The sequence below is a fragment of the Armigeres subalbatus genome, chromosome 2 (genome assembly GCF_024139115.2).
Source record: "Armigeres subalbatus isolate Guangzhou_Male chromosome 2, GZ_Asu_2, whole genome shotgun sequence".
Lineage (NCBI taxonomy): Eukaryota > Metazoa > Arthropoda > Insecta > Diptera > Culicidae > Armigeres > Armigeres subalbatus.
Window position 1 is genome coordinate 171769324 of NC_085140.1, and position 15180 is coordinate 171784503.

The 15180-nt window shown below is 41.1% G+C and overlaps 2 protein-coding genes across 6 annotated transcripts in view; both read left to right on the top strand.

The window, feature by feature from the left end:
* LOC134211206 (uncharacterized) overlaps positions 1 to 2408 on the top strand; it is a 99543-nt gene extending 97135 nt beyond the window's left edge. For 2 of the 4 annotated variants that reach the window (XM_062687890.1, XM_062687889.1), the window contains exon 3: positions 1382 to 2408. In XM_062687890.1, the coding sequence (XP_062543874.1) occupies positions 1382 to 2025 (644 nt within the window). In that variant the 3' untranslated portion in view covers positions 2026 to 2408. The remainder of the gene's footprint in view (positions 1 to 1381) is intronic. The other 2 variants (XM_062687892.1, XM_062687891.1) reach the window with 2 other exon arrangements.
* Positions 2409 to 13764: 11356 nt separating this feature from the next.
* LOC134215492 (uncharacterized) lies at positions 13765 to 15089 on the top strand. 2 transcript variants are annotated; one of them, XM_062694672.1, is made up of 2 exons: positions 13765 to 13986; positions 14043 to 15089. In XM_062694672.1, exons 1-2 carry the CDS (start codon positions 13779 to 13781, stop codon positions 14900 to 14902), a joined length of 1068 nt encoding a protein of 355 aa, XP_062550656.1. In that variant the 5' UTR covers positions 13765 to 13778; the 3' UTR covers positions 14903 to 15089. The 2 variants fall into 2 exon arrangements, with proteins under 2 accessions (XP_062550656.1, XP_062550657.1); XM_062694673.1 differs by having other exon boundaries at positions 14054 to 15089.
* The last annotated feature ends 91 nt before the right edge of the window (positions 15090 to 15180 follow it).

A 15180-nucleotide genomic window follows, 5' to 3' on the forward strand; every position in this document is an offset into this window, starting at 1 on the left:
CCTTACTTTATGAGTCATTGTAACCATTTGGATGCGAAGGCATCCAAAATTGTTCTATAGGTGTGTAGCGCCAATTTAAACTAAAACAAAATACCAAAACTCTTTCACAATGTCCATGTACGGCCATTTACGACTTATACCTCCTGGCACTCAACCGAACCATAATTGCGCTTGTAGCACATTACCGTTCCGAGTAAACAGTCTCAAAGGAAAAGAGGGAAATCTTTTCTATTTCACGCCTGCCGGATCTCGCATTAGAGAGGTTGAGTATGCAGCAACCAGTAGCCACCGATCCGAACAAGCCTTTTTCTTATCGGACTACAAACATATTTTCCTCCTTCGCAGTTTGTTGGCGGCACAGTCAGTGCAGCCATCCAACGAAAGGCGACCCAGATAGGTATTTTCTTTCGCTTTTCATTCGCGGAACACACAGAAACCGTGGTTGATTTGAATGGGAAAAGAAATGGGTTTCTGTTATAAAGGGTAGACACGTGGAAAAATGTGGCATCACGAATGCATGGAACGTAATTCATTCAGAATACAGAGCCTGTGTTTGCGTACATATACGCTGCATTGGTAGACTGATTCTGTTCCATTTGAACAAAACTTGCTGTGTTAAAATTACATGAGGTAGTTCAGCATGTTCTAGAACTTATTTTTTATTTTAAATTGTAATAATTATGTCTTCAGTAATACATTTTTGAACATGGGTTCAAAGTTGTCTTCCAACATATATATTTTCGATTCTGAACCAGTTTGATATGATGGCGTGGAGCCAGAAAAAATACACTTGAATGTTAATTAATGTAATTTACGTTGTTGATTTCGACCAGCAGTCAGTGTCCGTAGTATGGCGGAGGCATCGAAATACCCGGGGCTAAAAGTCGTGGAAAATGTGTTGCTGTTTTCCACCCATTGGAAAACGACCAGATAGGATATGGGAACGGAACCATGGAGTGACTCGTTGATGCCCGTTGGGAAGCGACCAGACATGCGGTTATTTATGGCTTCCTGTCTGGTCGGTCTTCACAGCATTTTGGCTCGCTTGCTTTCGATGGGCGAACGTTGATTGCTATTGGCTCTGAACGTTGTGTTGCATCTTGGTGGGTGGTTTTCAACATGTGGAAATGTTTCCGCAACCTTTTGTTACCTTTTACACAAAATATATTTCATTGTATCAACATTGAAGCTCCAATAAGATTAATGAGAACAAACAATTGAAATAGATAGCTTCCTGAATCTATTTAATAAATAAATGATCTACAATTTAGTAAATCAAAAATTTAATGGAAACAATGAATTAAATAATTGAGTTGCTCTCGTTTTGAGTCAGATTCCAGTTTTATATTTTAATGCATTTCGTGTTTTTTTCATCCTACAGGTGTTGGAGAACACGTAAAGGATGCAGTTAAAAACGTGGCTAGTGAAATCGAAGGTGTCCTGGGTGGGAAAACGGCAAGCAAAGACAGCAGTGATCACATTAATGAAAACGATCTTCCTCAAATGAACGGCCATGATCAGGACAGCTCGGACTATAAAATTATTCCATTGAAAGATAAACAGTCCAGCGTAGATGAAAACCTGGAAAACTTCAAAAACAATTTGCTGAAAAAGGCACAAAGTTTCGGCGAAGACACAGAGAAAATGGCCGACGACATCATAAAGGATACGGAAGATCTCATCCGGGATGCTGAAACGGGAATCACGGACCACGGCAACGAAATGTTGACTCGAATCACCTCATCCGACGACGGTACGATCGAAATTCTCAACTTAGAAGGTAATAGCACTTGCTCACCGACTCATTCCACTGATAGCTTAAAAACCTCTTCACCAGAACCGGAGATCGAAAGGATACTGGACAACGACCCGCAAAGCCCTCCGACGCCGGAAGCCACGATGAATAGCCTCGTGTCGTCGTCGGACGGGGCGGCCACCGAGTCCGAAGCGGTCGATTCCACCGCAACCGTTATCGAACAGGTGCAACCGGATTCCGGTCACGACGGGAGTAAGCGAGAAGCGTGAGTACGACACTGATTCAATCCCAGTCAACAACGCACGCACAACCAACACACAATTTCTCCCGGTTCCTCATCGTCTGGTAGCAGCATGCAACTATGAACCTAATAATGATAATGCCACGATTTTTTGTACAAATTTTTGAAAATAGATGCATATTATTTGTAGCAATAATCTTGGCAATAGAAGTGCATCAGAAGAAGATCTATTGTTGTAAATATATACCATGGCGATAAATGAGTTTCCTTCTTTTAGTTTTCATAAATTTTAATTTGATTGTATAACAAGTGATGATATTAAATATTTCAGTACATTGTGAATATAAAGGTTTTACGATAATTTGTAAATAAAAAAGATTTAGTTTAAATAAATTTTATCTCAATGTTGTATTTCAGCTGTAAAAAATCTTCATTCCGAGGAGAAATCACATCCAAACACCAAAGTAGTATGAAGTAGTTCACCGTAGTAAGACATAACAAAAAGTAAGTTCCATGGTAGGGTTAGACATGTTGAGCACATAAGGATGATAATCTAATGAGCACTATGAGGTAATGGGAGCTACTAAACAAATATTTTAATATGTTTCATTTGTTTTTTACATTCTATTGCTTTCCTAATAATATTCATTCTGCACAAAGTCATTTTAGAAATTAACGCTTCCTGCATTAAGTTTTGTCGATTATAAAAATATAAATTATTTTAAATTATAAACTTTGGCTGAACTGAATAAAATATTACTATGGAGGGGTTGTAGATATAGCTTAAAATCAGGAATAAATTTTTTTTAAACAAAATTTATGAAAATAATTTTATTTAAGTATCTTATCCAATCTAATCCACTTTAAATGCTGTATTATCCAAAAGTGACAGCTCTCCAACATTTCCAAATGAAAGCTCTGAAACTTCCATCAAAGTTTCCGCTTGTCTTGGCCATTCCGATGGTTTTTTGTTCAAGAACCATATTCAAATTTCTGCATGCTGCGAATATACCATTTGACAGAATATACCATTTGCCGAAATGGTCGTTTGGCCGAAATGTCATTCGGCCGCACGACTGACATTTTTGACACATTACTCGCTCAGCAATTGTTATTTGGCCGCATGACCCGTTCGTCGTTTCGGTCAAATGTATTATCTGTCAAACGACCATTTCGGCCGGATGACCTATTTGGCCAAACGACTTAAACTTAAACGGAAAACCTTAACGATTTTCTGGGGAGGTTCATAAGATTTTTCCATGAATTGCCGTCAGTTCTAGCTATTTCATTTCTCCTAATTCTAACTAGGAGAACGGTTCGGCACTCCATCCCATAGCTCCTATTTCCATCCCATCAAAAACACAGCAATGAAAATGAATTTGGTTTCTTTCCTAATTTTGTGATTTTGTTCTCCAGTGAGCATGATAGCAAAAAGAATCGATGAGATTGGTGTTTTAATTGGTGTTTTAAGTATCTCTTTGTTTTGCAATGAGATGAATATATGTTCAGTGAGATGGAAAACGAAACAGTTTCCCTATTCCACACGTGAATTTTTGCTTGTCCATATGCCTTACTAAGAATTACCGTTTCATTTGCTGAGAATACGTGCACACCGGCAAGAAGCGCTGAGCAATTGTGTGGTACCTACTTCATACACCTTCCCGAAGACACAGCTATGGTCATGGAAAAGGCGCCCGACAAAAGAATAATTATCGCTGGCACCAACACTGCAAGTTTTGCAAGAACAGCGAACAACCTACATAGATTAGACAATGCCCCGAGTACTTTGAAAGAGGTGGAGATCCAACGAGTCCAGGGGGATCAGGGTGTATCCTACGCCCAAACTCGGAAGGACTTTGAAACACGCCAACCAGGAACTTTCGCCAAGTGGACAAGTGCGAGCAAAGGCCGCAAGATTGAGTAGCTGGCAACCATCTGGACGGAACTGGTGCTCAAAGTCTCCGACCTCACCGAAACAGTTAGCAAGCTGTAGAAATCAAAGTCTCAAGCTCATCACGAAGATGCGGAATATAATCTAGATGAGCAACCGAGAGCTACAACGAAGAACAACAGCAAGCAAGGAAGCAAAGAAAGAGAAGGATAATCAAGCCGAGGACAGCTCCTACGACATCTTCAGCGATTCATCGGATGGTATGGACACAACAATGCGGACCCCAAAGCGAGGCCGTGCTTCGAAGTACCGTGGTTTCCATATACATTCCCAACTGGAGATTCCCCGATCTCCAGAACAAAAGTAGCAAGGATCTTCTAGAAGCTGCGGTCGCTGGTGATCATCCTGGGTGATGTGAATGGCTATTACCACTCCTGGGGTATCCGTTCAAATAACGTCGGACGAAACATCTTCTTTAGCCCAGCAATCGAAGCTGACCACACCATACTCGACGATGGCTTACGCACCTACTGGCAAGGACTTCAGTCTCGGTAGCCTCGAGCCATATAACATACCTAGGCATCTTTACCGTGGAATGTGACCCTTCCATGTTTTCGAAACGCTAGTGAACCTAGCGGTCTAAGTCAAGCTTTACTGAACAACGCGCGATTTTTTGAGTCTTTTTTTCGCCTTGAATGTACGAGAGGGCCGTTCGTCGATTGTTGATACACAAAGAATCCACTTCGAAACTTGCAGTTCGTTCTATGATGTCTATGTCTATCTGTTTTGTGCTCAAGCTGTATCGTAGCCGGTTTCTCTGTTCCACAGACGGGGACCTAAGAGACAGTGACCACGTTCTGATCTTTGTGACGCTTGACAGGCGATGGAGATGTCCGACAGACCACGATGGCCGATTAGAGCAGCTACCCAAACCCAGGGCCCAAACCCGGGGCGAGGATCCATATACTGGTGGAGTGATACGGCGAAGGAAGCAGGTAAAAGCAGGAGCGCAACACATCGAGCGCCCAGTATCCCCAGAAGGAGGGGAGTTGAATACAACATTTGAACGGCAAGCTGTCAACGACTGAATTGTTATTATTATTATTATTATCGTCTTTATTTAAGAGGTTTCCGGCCCTTGGCTGGCTCACCTCTGGTATCAGAAAAACGATATAAAGGGTATTACATATCATTTTTACAAATTTGTTATTCTAGTTGTTGTTTGCGGCCCGGAGGGGTGCCGTGGCTAATTTTATCTTCTAGTGATGGTCGAGTGGCCCGGAGGGGTGCCGCTGCAAGATATTTAATGGCTTTCGGACCGGAGGGGTTCCGATGCAATTTTGTAATATTTAATAAAAAAGGAGATCTTCAGTGTTCCATCATGGATGGTGCGTATTCCGGAGGGTGTCCATTGTCGTTGCGGGGTCTATTGGGGTTCCAGGGTTAATTCGATTTGTGTTCCATTTTTTGAGAGAGTAGTCCAATTTCGTTGCCGGGTCGGTTTATTTTCGAGGGGTTCAGGTCGTGTTCCGTGGTTTCTTGAGAATAGTCCAGTTTCGATGCGGGGGTCTTCATTCGTTGGGTTGTCGTGGTGTGATGCCAGGTTTTCTGTTATATTCTAGTGTAGAGGTAGGCGTCTTTGAGGAAGTTGATTGTGTTCCTCTCGTCCAGCGGGTTGTTTTGCAGGGCCGAGTAGGCATTGGAGATGTTGTTGTTGGTGCGGGCTGTGTGGTAGATCGGGCATGTGCCGAAGATGTGGTTGATGTTTAGAGTGCAATCACACTCCTCGCATCTGTTATGTAAGCTGGTGCCACCCAAGTTATGGGTGACGTTGGTGTGGCCCGTTCTCAGCCTGGAGAGCACCACTTGCTCGCGACGGTTGTCGCTGTCGTTGCCTGGTAGGGTCGAGTTCTTCAGCATGCGACAGAAGTTTCTCTGCCGTCGCCAGTCGTTTGTTTTCTGTTTTTACCCACAGTTTGGCGTCCGCCGCCGGGACTTCTCTGCTTATAAAGCCGTCGCTTCTTCCGAGATTGGCCAGTGCGTCTGCATATTCGTTGCCGGGTATTCCTGCGTGGCCGGGTACCCAGAGGAGCGTGGTGTTGCGGTTGGCTACTGATTCGATCGCTTGGATCCATGGATGCTTGCTGGCTGGTGACGCCAGGGCTGTTAGGACACTAGCCGAGTCCGAAACGATGAGGATCGGCAGTGTGCTGGGTATGGCCATGGCCCTGAAGATTGCGGCTGCTTCAGCTGAGTAGACCGTGCAACGGTCCGACAGTCGGTACGATTCATCGAGGGTGGAGGAGTAAATTCCGATGCCGACTCTGCCGGCAGCCTTGGAGCCGTCCGTGAATCGGATGTCGTGTTTCTGGTACCTTTCCCGGATGCGGTTTTTGAAGGTTTCCTGTGCTATAGCAGCGTTTGGGTTTCTTGAGAGGCGTTCTTTGAGCTTGAGGTCTACTTTGGGAGGGGGGGTTTGCCAGTGTGTCGGTCCCAGGCGTCGGAGGCCGGCGATCTTGGGAATGTTTTTACCGCAGAGGTTGTGGAGAGCCGTGTTGGCGTTGTCGTTGAGGTGGTCGTGGTTTTGGCTTGCTTTTGTTCTCTCGGAGTGACCGATGGCCCTGCTGCAGAGGGCGGCGGTGGCTTGGAAACGGAAGGGTAGCACACCGGCCTCGGCGCAGGCCACATCCGCCGGGGTCGACGGGAGCAGTCCGGAGACTATCCGGATAGTCCTGTTATATGTTGGCCCTAGCAGGGCGATGAGGTTGTCAAGGTTGAGGCTGCTCAGCTCGATGCCGTAGAGGAGTCGGCTGCAGATGATTGCATTCGCTACTCGGAGCCGCGTTGGGCGGTCGCTCCTAGATCTTCTTTTTGAAATGCTCTTTACGATGTTGATTCTGGATGCACATTCACCCCGTATTCGGTTGCAGTGGTCACTGAAATTGAGTTTCCTGTTCACTGTGACACCGAGGATTTTGCAGGTTTTTGGGGATTTTGTCGATGGCGATGGGTTGGGTTGGAGGTCGATGGTTGATGCTGCATATATGGGTTCGGGAACACTTACCCGCAGACATAACGTAACCGACTGATATGGCCCATTTGGCCACGTCGTTGACGGCCGCTTGTAGTTTCCGCCGCGTAGCCTTGGGGTGCTTTCCTGTAACCACCAGCAGGACGTCGTCGGTGTACATCAGGATGTATATCCCTTTCGGTAGTCGCTCGAAGACGCCTTCCATCGCGATGAGGAAGAGGGTGACGGCAATTACTGAGCCCTGGGGGACCCCGGTTCCTTCCTTGGTTGCTCTTGATGTTTGGTTTCCTACCAGGACCCTAAAGGTTCGGTGTGATAGGAAATTTTTGATGAACGGCAACATGTTGCCGGTGATCCCCCACGACTTAATTTTTTTTAGTACACCAGGTGTCCAGGTGCGGTTGTACGCCTTCGAGAGGTCCAACGATGCCATTTAGACGTGGTGCCCTTTCCTTCTTGCGTGCGTCGTCCAGTATTTGACCCACTGCGGCGAAGTAGGTGTTGATACACTTGCCTGGTCGGAACGCGTGTTGCCTGTTATCCAGGTGGCCGCCTCTCTCCAGTGGCTCGATGAGCCTTCGATTCGCCATTCTCTCCATTATCTTGGAGACTACGCTGGTGAGGGCGATGGGTCGGTAGTTGTCGACGTCGTTGGGAGAGCCGCGGCCTTTCGGAATGGGCACGACGAAGCTGGACTTCTATTGTGTCGGGAGCGTTCCTTTTTGCCACTCCTTGTTGATGGAGCTGAGGAGGGTGGTTTTTCCGCCGAGATTGAATTGTGGCGGCGTTCACAGTTCTGTTTCTTTGAAGATAAACGCTGTTGGAAGTATTTTGTCGTATAAAAAAGCATTTTCGACCGATACGTCCTTTGGTAAAGTGTTTCCAATAAATGTTCTTGATTTTTTAAATGTATGTATTTTGTGATTAATCCACTTAGAAGTGAGAAACAAAAATTATTTTTATCAATATCGATTTAAAATGGGCAATTTTTGAATGGTCAAAATTTATTTTTCAATAAAAATACACTGAAAAGCACTTTTCTTCGAATAACTTATTGCTCTACAAAATTAAGCGTTATAAAAAATACACGTTTTGTTATATAATAATATATAATTGTTATCTCTTATATATAAAGAGATGTTAGAGATTTTCAAGCAATAAATGCTCTTTTTCGGTACGAACAAATCTATTGAACTTGCAAATTTCTGCAAATCCAAATACCCCTATATAAAATTATAAAGTAAACCCTAATGAATCGTGGGAAAAACGTTTGTCGTTCGTTGACCCACCCATGCTGTAACCTATGGGAAAAAATATGCAAAAAAAATCATGCATTACAAAGAATGCTTTCAATGGCGGTTAGAGAGTCCATCTCGGAATTTAATAAATTTCAGGATTCCCCGAGTCCCAGGAAATATTTATTAAAATCCTGAAACAAGGGAATCCCGGGACAAGTACAAAAATAAACCAAATCATTCCTAGATATAAAATTACTTTTGATATGTTTACTTTAATTTTTTTTGCAAAAAATGTCACTAAGCAGTTGTTTTTTTTCGCGAGTCACCTTAAAAAAAGTGGCCTCAAAACTGGTTCTCACATAACGGTGAAAAGTCTCATAATTTTCTTCATGTAAATTATGTCCACTTTTATGAGCCTAATGCCCCTTGTTCTGAAACAAGTGTTGCATTCGTGCTGGGAATGCATTATGCAACGTACACACCAGACAAGCAGTTTGACGAACATTTACTCCGCCCCCGCAGAGAACACTTCGGTTGCTGCTTTGTTTGAACGTGGGTGAAGTTGTTCGAACAACCATTTGGCAGTTGGCGGCTCGGTTGGAAAAAATTAAAACGGTTCGATTTTGGTTTGAGTTGTCAAGGTTCGCCGAACATGCTTGAGCATGTGTAGTGAAGTTGGTATGTGGGGTAAAGTACGCAGGAACGGGTGGGGCAAAAGTACGCATGTTGACATCTAAACATAGTCTGAAAACACAATTTCATCTAAATGATTATTTAATTTTAACAAAGGAAACATCCATAAATTACGAACGCTTAGCTGGGAGGGGTTTGCGAGATGTACACTACTAAAAATCCATACATATTTATTGGCAAAAATCCATAGATTTAACTTATTATGTGCATCAGCACACACATAACCATTCTCCACGCGAACTACTAATAAAATATATATCCAAATAAACTTTATGTGTGGTCTTGAATTAGAAATTATTTAATTTATGTGTGGTTCTATATCGATTATATTAGGGTTGAGCTATTGCAAAAATTTATTACAGCGACACATATATCTTATATAGATATTTTTGGCAGTGTATGATGATCCATAATTTTTTTAAAGGATTCATAAACAAATTGTAAGATATGGGGGAGGGATGATGAAATGGCCATTTTTTGCGCTGCATAATTAGTGGACTTGTGGGTCTCCAGTAGGCTTGCGAGCTAAGGCGTAGGATTGATAACCCGGAGATGGCGAGCTTGATTCTCGGTTCGGTCTAAGATGTTTTCGGGTTGGAAACTTCCTCGATACCCTGGGCATAGTGTATCCATTGTACTTGCCACACTTGATACATATTCATGCAATGGCGGACATAGAAAAACTTTCAATTAATAACTGAGGAAGTGCTAATAGAATACTAAGTTGAAAAACTGGCCAAGTTTCAGTTGGAATGTAGAGCCATTGAAGAAGAAGAAGAAGAAGAAGAAGAAGAAGAAGAAGAAGAAGAAGAAGAAGAAGAAGAAGAAGAAGAAGAAGAAGAATAAGAAGAAGAAGAAGAAGAAGAAGAATTAGCGGACTTCCTTAAAAAGCTCATAAAGCTCTAAAAATATATAAGTCATTGTTGTGAAATGATTTGATGCTTGCAAGAAAAGTTATTATGGAAATACTGAATCGTGAGAAAATCAATTAAACACGTAAAAGAATAACATCAATATCAGTAACTAGCATCTTTGTTTTCTTTAAAACAATAACTGACAAAAGTCAAATCGCTTCGCAACAAGTCTTCTAGCTTAGAGAGAATTCTATTAAGTCTACGGTTTGATTATATTGAAATAGTGAATGGGCCATCTCACCAAATGGTTTTTGTCATTAGTGGCGATTTCTATAGTAATTTCCATTCAAAATTCAAACTGCGCGTGCTCAGTCAAATAAGAGCCAAAAAAGCTAAAAATTTTGGAGGATTATAAAACTCCAAATATCATCGTTAAGCATAGAGGAAGCTCAAAATTTTAATCATTCCAGAATATAAACATACACTACACATAGACATAACCTCAGCTTGTACGTAACATTATGGGTATCCGGGCTCCCTATAAAATGTTTATTCTGAAGGGGTTCTATAGCTTTTATGTAAACACTTCGAAAAAATCATGTAAATTAAAGTGTTATTGAATGCACATAAAAGGAGCGAGCCGTTGGACTTAACTTTACGTCCAATCTTAAAATTACATGACACTGAAGCTGAAGCATCAAAATCATAATTTACATTCGATGACGTAAAAATATGCCTCGTACGACTAAAAATTACTGTTATGCTACTTTCTTCTGAAAATAGTTTCAAGGATAGTTTCGATCATTTAGACGTTTATCAATACCTAACCCATCTCATAGGCTGAATTTCAATACGTGTTGTGGAGTTTATGTGCGGATGTTTTTTCTACAAATCTGCCGAAGTTATTTGAATTTCAGTAGCTGCGGAACTAGAGTTGCAGTAACTTTTGAATTATTAAAATTTGGTTATCATCGATGTTATAAGAATGATAGCATTTTGGTGGACAAAAGTGTGGTAATCGAAAGATGGAAGTCGTAATTCGAATGAATCTTAAATGACAGCAGAGGAAACGACTACGTCAGTTCAGCGGACTATGGTTACCAAGATGCTGGGTCATTAGGCCGAATGGTCATTAGGCTGAACGGTCATTAGGCCGAATGAGAAGTGGGGACTGAGAAGTGAGTAGTGCGAAGTAAGGAAAAAGTAGAACGGAAGAAGGATGCGGGGAGGAAGAGTAAGAAGGGAAGGGAGAAGAAAGAATGAAGAAGCAAGAAGGATGAGGGAAGGTGGAAGAATGCAGAATGAAGAAGGAAGGAAAAAGAAAGAAGAAGGAAGAAAGAAGAAAGAAGAAAGAAAAGAATGAAGGAAAAAAGAAGTAGGAAGAAGGGGGAGGAGAAGGAAGAAGGCTGAGGAAAGGAGCAAAAAAGAAGAAAGAAGAATGAAGAAGGTAGAAAGAAGAAGGCAGAAGGAAGAAGCAAGAAGGAAGAAGAAAGAAGGAAAAAGGAAGAAAGAAGAAAGAACGAAGAAGGAAGAAGGAAGAAGGAAGAAGGATGCAGGAAGAAGTAAGAAAGAAGAAAGAAGAAGGAAGAAGGTAGAAAAAGAAGGTAGAAGGAAGAAGGAAGAAGAAAAAAGGGAGAAGGAATATGGAATAAAGAATGAGGTAGAAGGAAGAAGTAAAAGGGTAGAAGGGAGAAAAAACGAAGAAGGAAAAATGAAGAATAAAGAAGGAATAATTGGGAAGGAAAAGCAAAAAGAAAGAGATAAAAAGAAAGAAGGATTAAAGAAGAAAAAATTGGGAGAAAGAAGAAGGAAAAAGGAAGGAGAAAGAGGAAGCGTGGGAAAAAAAGAAAGAAGAAAGAAGACAGAGGAAGAAGGAAGGAAGAAGGAGAATGAGGGAATAAAGGAAAATGAGGAAGAAAGAGGAAGAAGAATGCAGAAAGAAGAAGAAAGAAGGGAGAAGAAATAAGTAACAGATAAGAAGGAAGAAGAAAGAGCGAAAATAAAAAAAGAAGAAGGAAAAAGAAGATAGATAGGAAAAGGAAGATGCAAGAATGGAGAAGGAAGAAAAGGTAAGGTGAAGGAAGATTTTTTTCACTAATTTTTCACTTTTTGCTTATTTTTGCTCATTCGGCCTAATGACCGTTCCTTGAGGGAAGTTAGGAGTGCCACCCAACAGCTCAAGAAAAGTAAAGCAGGTAAGAATGGTATCATGAAATAGTATCGGAGCTAAATTCAGTATGATGTGTTCGGAAAACTAGCTACTTGCCTTCACAGACGGATAGTCAGAATCTAGGAAACATAAAGCTGTTATGGAAACTGGGAAAATAAAAGAGAGAGGTCGTTGCCCCATTAGAGTGATTCAAATTTTGACTTTTTCGCTCCCCTATGCTTAAACGATGACATTTGCTGTTTTATTAATCCTCCTAAATTTTTAGCTGATTCGGATGTAACTAGACTGAGCACGGGCAGTTTGAAGTTTGTATGAAAATTACTATGAAAACAGTCACTTTCGTGGAAAACCGTTCCGTAACGTTACTCATTAAGTTCTAAAAATATACGACTTTATTGGCAACATAGAAAATGTTGCAATGAAACTGGTCGTCTTTGTTGCGAAACGATTCTGTGCTTGTAAGAAAAGTAATTGGGGAAATACTGAATCGTGGTAAATTCAATTTAACACGTAAAAGAATAACATCAATATCAATAATGAGCATTTTTGTTTTCTTTATAACTTTGTTTACAAAAGTCAGATCACTTCGCAACAACAACTGTCCTATAACTAAGGAAGTATTCTATGAAGTCATCGGGTCGATTACATTTGAATATTTGATGGCTTGCAACACGGAACGGTCTTTTGCTTTAGTGACGATTTCTATAGTAATTTCCATACAAACTTCAAACTGCTCGTGCTCAGTCTAGTTACATCCAAATTAGCTAAAAATTTAGGAGGATTAATTAAACAGCAATTGTCATCGTTTAAGCATAGGGGAGCGAAAAAGTCAAAATTTGAATCACTCTATTGCCCCATCTATGAGAAAGTGATCTAGTTGAAGTGTGAGAACTTCCGACCGATCTCTCGGATAACAAAGTGATATCCCAGATTATCTTCCGTCGTTTGTCAAAAATAGTGAATAAGTTTGTGAGAAGTTATCAAACTGACTGCATTGACGGCCGGCCGACGACGGACCAGATTTTTATAAATTTTTCAAAAATGCCATCAGGTTCCATCACGCCATATATTTATCGATTTTAAGACGCCAAATGATTTACGGGAACAGCATTTCCGGGAAGCTTACAAGGCATATCAAAGCAACGATGGGTGATGTGCAAAATTGTTTTAAGATTCCGTTTGAAACGTGAGGAAATAAAACCGAACGCGTCAGGGCCTGAGAAGCCGTGTTACGATAGACCGGGATACCTTCGAGGTGGTCGAGGAACACTTCTTCATAGTTTGCCAAGAAATATTGACAGACATTTTAGTGATTTTTTTTTTGCGCTCGGTGTAGATGAATATGCCCTTATAGTGCACTGTTGAAAGTAGCTCTTGCAGTGCCTCTCGTTGATTATCTTCATCAAAATATACCAAAAATTGCAACAAAATATACAGAAAAAAAAAATAATGAGTCACAAGAAAATATTTATTATAAATTTGAAATCGCGTTACGCGTAAGTTTGGCAATATCCTCCCCCTTTCCTTCATTTAAGTTTAGCAAAATATATCACTAGTGAAGAACCTTTTTCTAAAAATCGTTACGTAAATTGGGAACAATCCCTTAATTAAAAATGCATATAGTTTATAGGATACTAATCCTATATTATATGTCGCTATACATAAGATTGTCCAGATCCATTTGTAATTAAAATTGGTGTGAGCCTCCGATTTCCTAATGAAGGGCTGATCGTTGAATTATTCAACGTTTTCGTTTGGCGATGGGGAAAACATAATCCATGCGTTGTAGGATAAATGTGTATTGTGTATTGCCATAGGAAATTCATCATTCCTAACAATCCATGATTTCTGTCCAAAAAAAGCACGTTTAATAATTTAATTTAATGATGTTTTCTCTTATAATTATGTGCAACATGATTAGGAACGAGGATTGTTCCAGCTATAAAAGCATGCACGTCGGTAGCATCGAGAGCATCGGAAGCGGTCGTAATCCTGATGGCAATTATGGAACCGACAGTACTATAACACATCGACCACTAGAAATCATCACGAATGCTTTCGAGATGGAGGCGAGCGTTCTTTCACCGGATGGAACCCAAACGGATCCCGAAGGTGGGCTTTTATTTGAAATCGAAAGCAGTTTTTCCTTAATTGACTTCTTTTCATAGCTTCTTTGCAGGATGCAATGATGGGACTGGAAGGCGATGACGACGAGTTGTGCGAAGCGGAAAAACGGCGACATAATTGGATTCAAAATTTCTCATACAAACTCAACACCGCTACACTGAGCATCATTGAAGAAAGGACAGACGAAGATAGCAGTTTCACTCAACGTTCTCCGGAGTGGACTGTCAATGTTGAGGGGAAAAATAGTGTGATTGAAAGGTTCATCAGTCTGGATAGAAACGATGAGATCCATCATGATGATGAATCGAGTTCCCCTGTGGAATTGGCAGTAAATACAGGTCTTGGAAATTTGCAAGTTGATGATGTTGATGATGAGCCTGTTCCGGTCGTCAGCGAAGATAATTCAAGCGAACGGAGTTTGAAGGGATTTGAAAATGTGGAAAAATTGCTGGATAGAATGCCGCTGGTAACAATAATGAGAACACTGAGACGATTTCGATCATTCGAGTACCCCCGGGGTGGGGCTGAGGATAGTGACGGCAGCGAAGAGAATGTTGAACATCCGCATGAGGAAGACTGTGAATTAAACCATTTAGCCGAAGAAGCTGATGATACTGAAGGGGAGCAAGACGAAGAAACGATCATGCCTGTTGACCCGGAAGAGGACTTTGATATGGAGGCAGCCATCGATGCGGTTCTGGGGGAAGCGTCTTCCAAAGTAAAGCAAACGAAATGGAACATGATCAGAAGTATTTTGCACAAAATTCCTTATAGAGCGAATGCGTTTGATTTATATGGTGAAAATGATGAAGACGTTCTACTGAATCTATTTGAGCAAATGAATAATAAAAAACTTGAAAATAAAGCTGGTGTGATTAGAGAAGTTAGAGATGATATATAAGTTGAGTACTTATTGTTAGAACGGAATTCAACACGACTATTACCTTTTGTGGATTAAGTTCAAAGATTCAAAGACTTTTTAAATAAATATGTTTAATGAATATGTGTACAGAAAATTATATTTTTATTGTGATTGCGATTAGGAATATGATCGACGCATTGGCTTAAGCAGTGAAAAAGGGATGAATTCGTTTTGACGTCCTAAGCGACAGGAGAAACATTTTATTATCCAATTTGCAATTAGTTTTTATTTTATCCTCACCCCGAATTCAATGATTA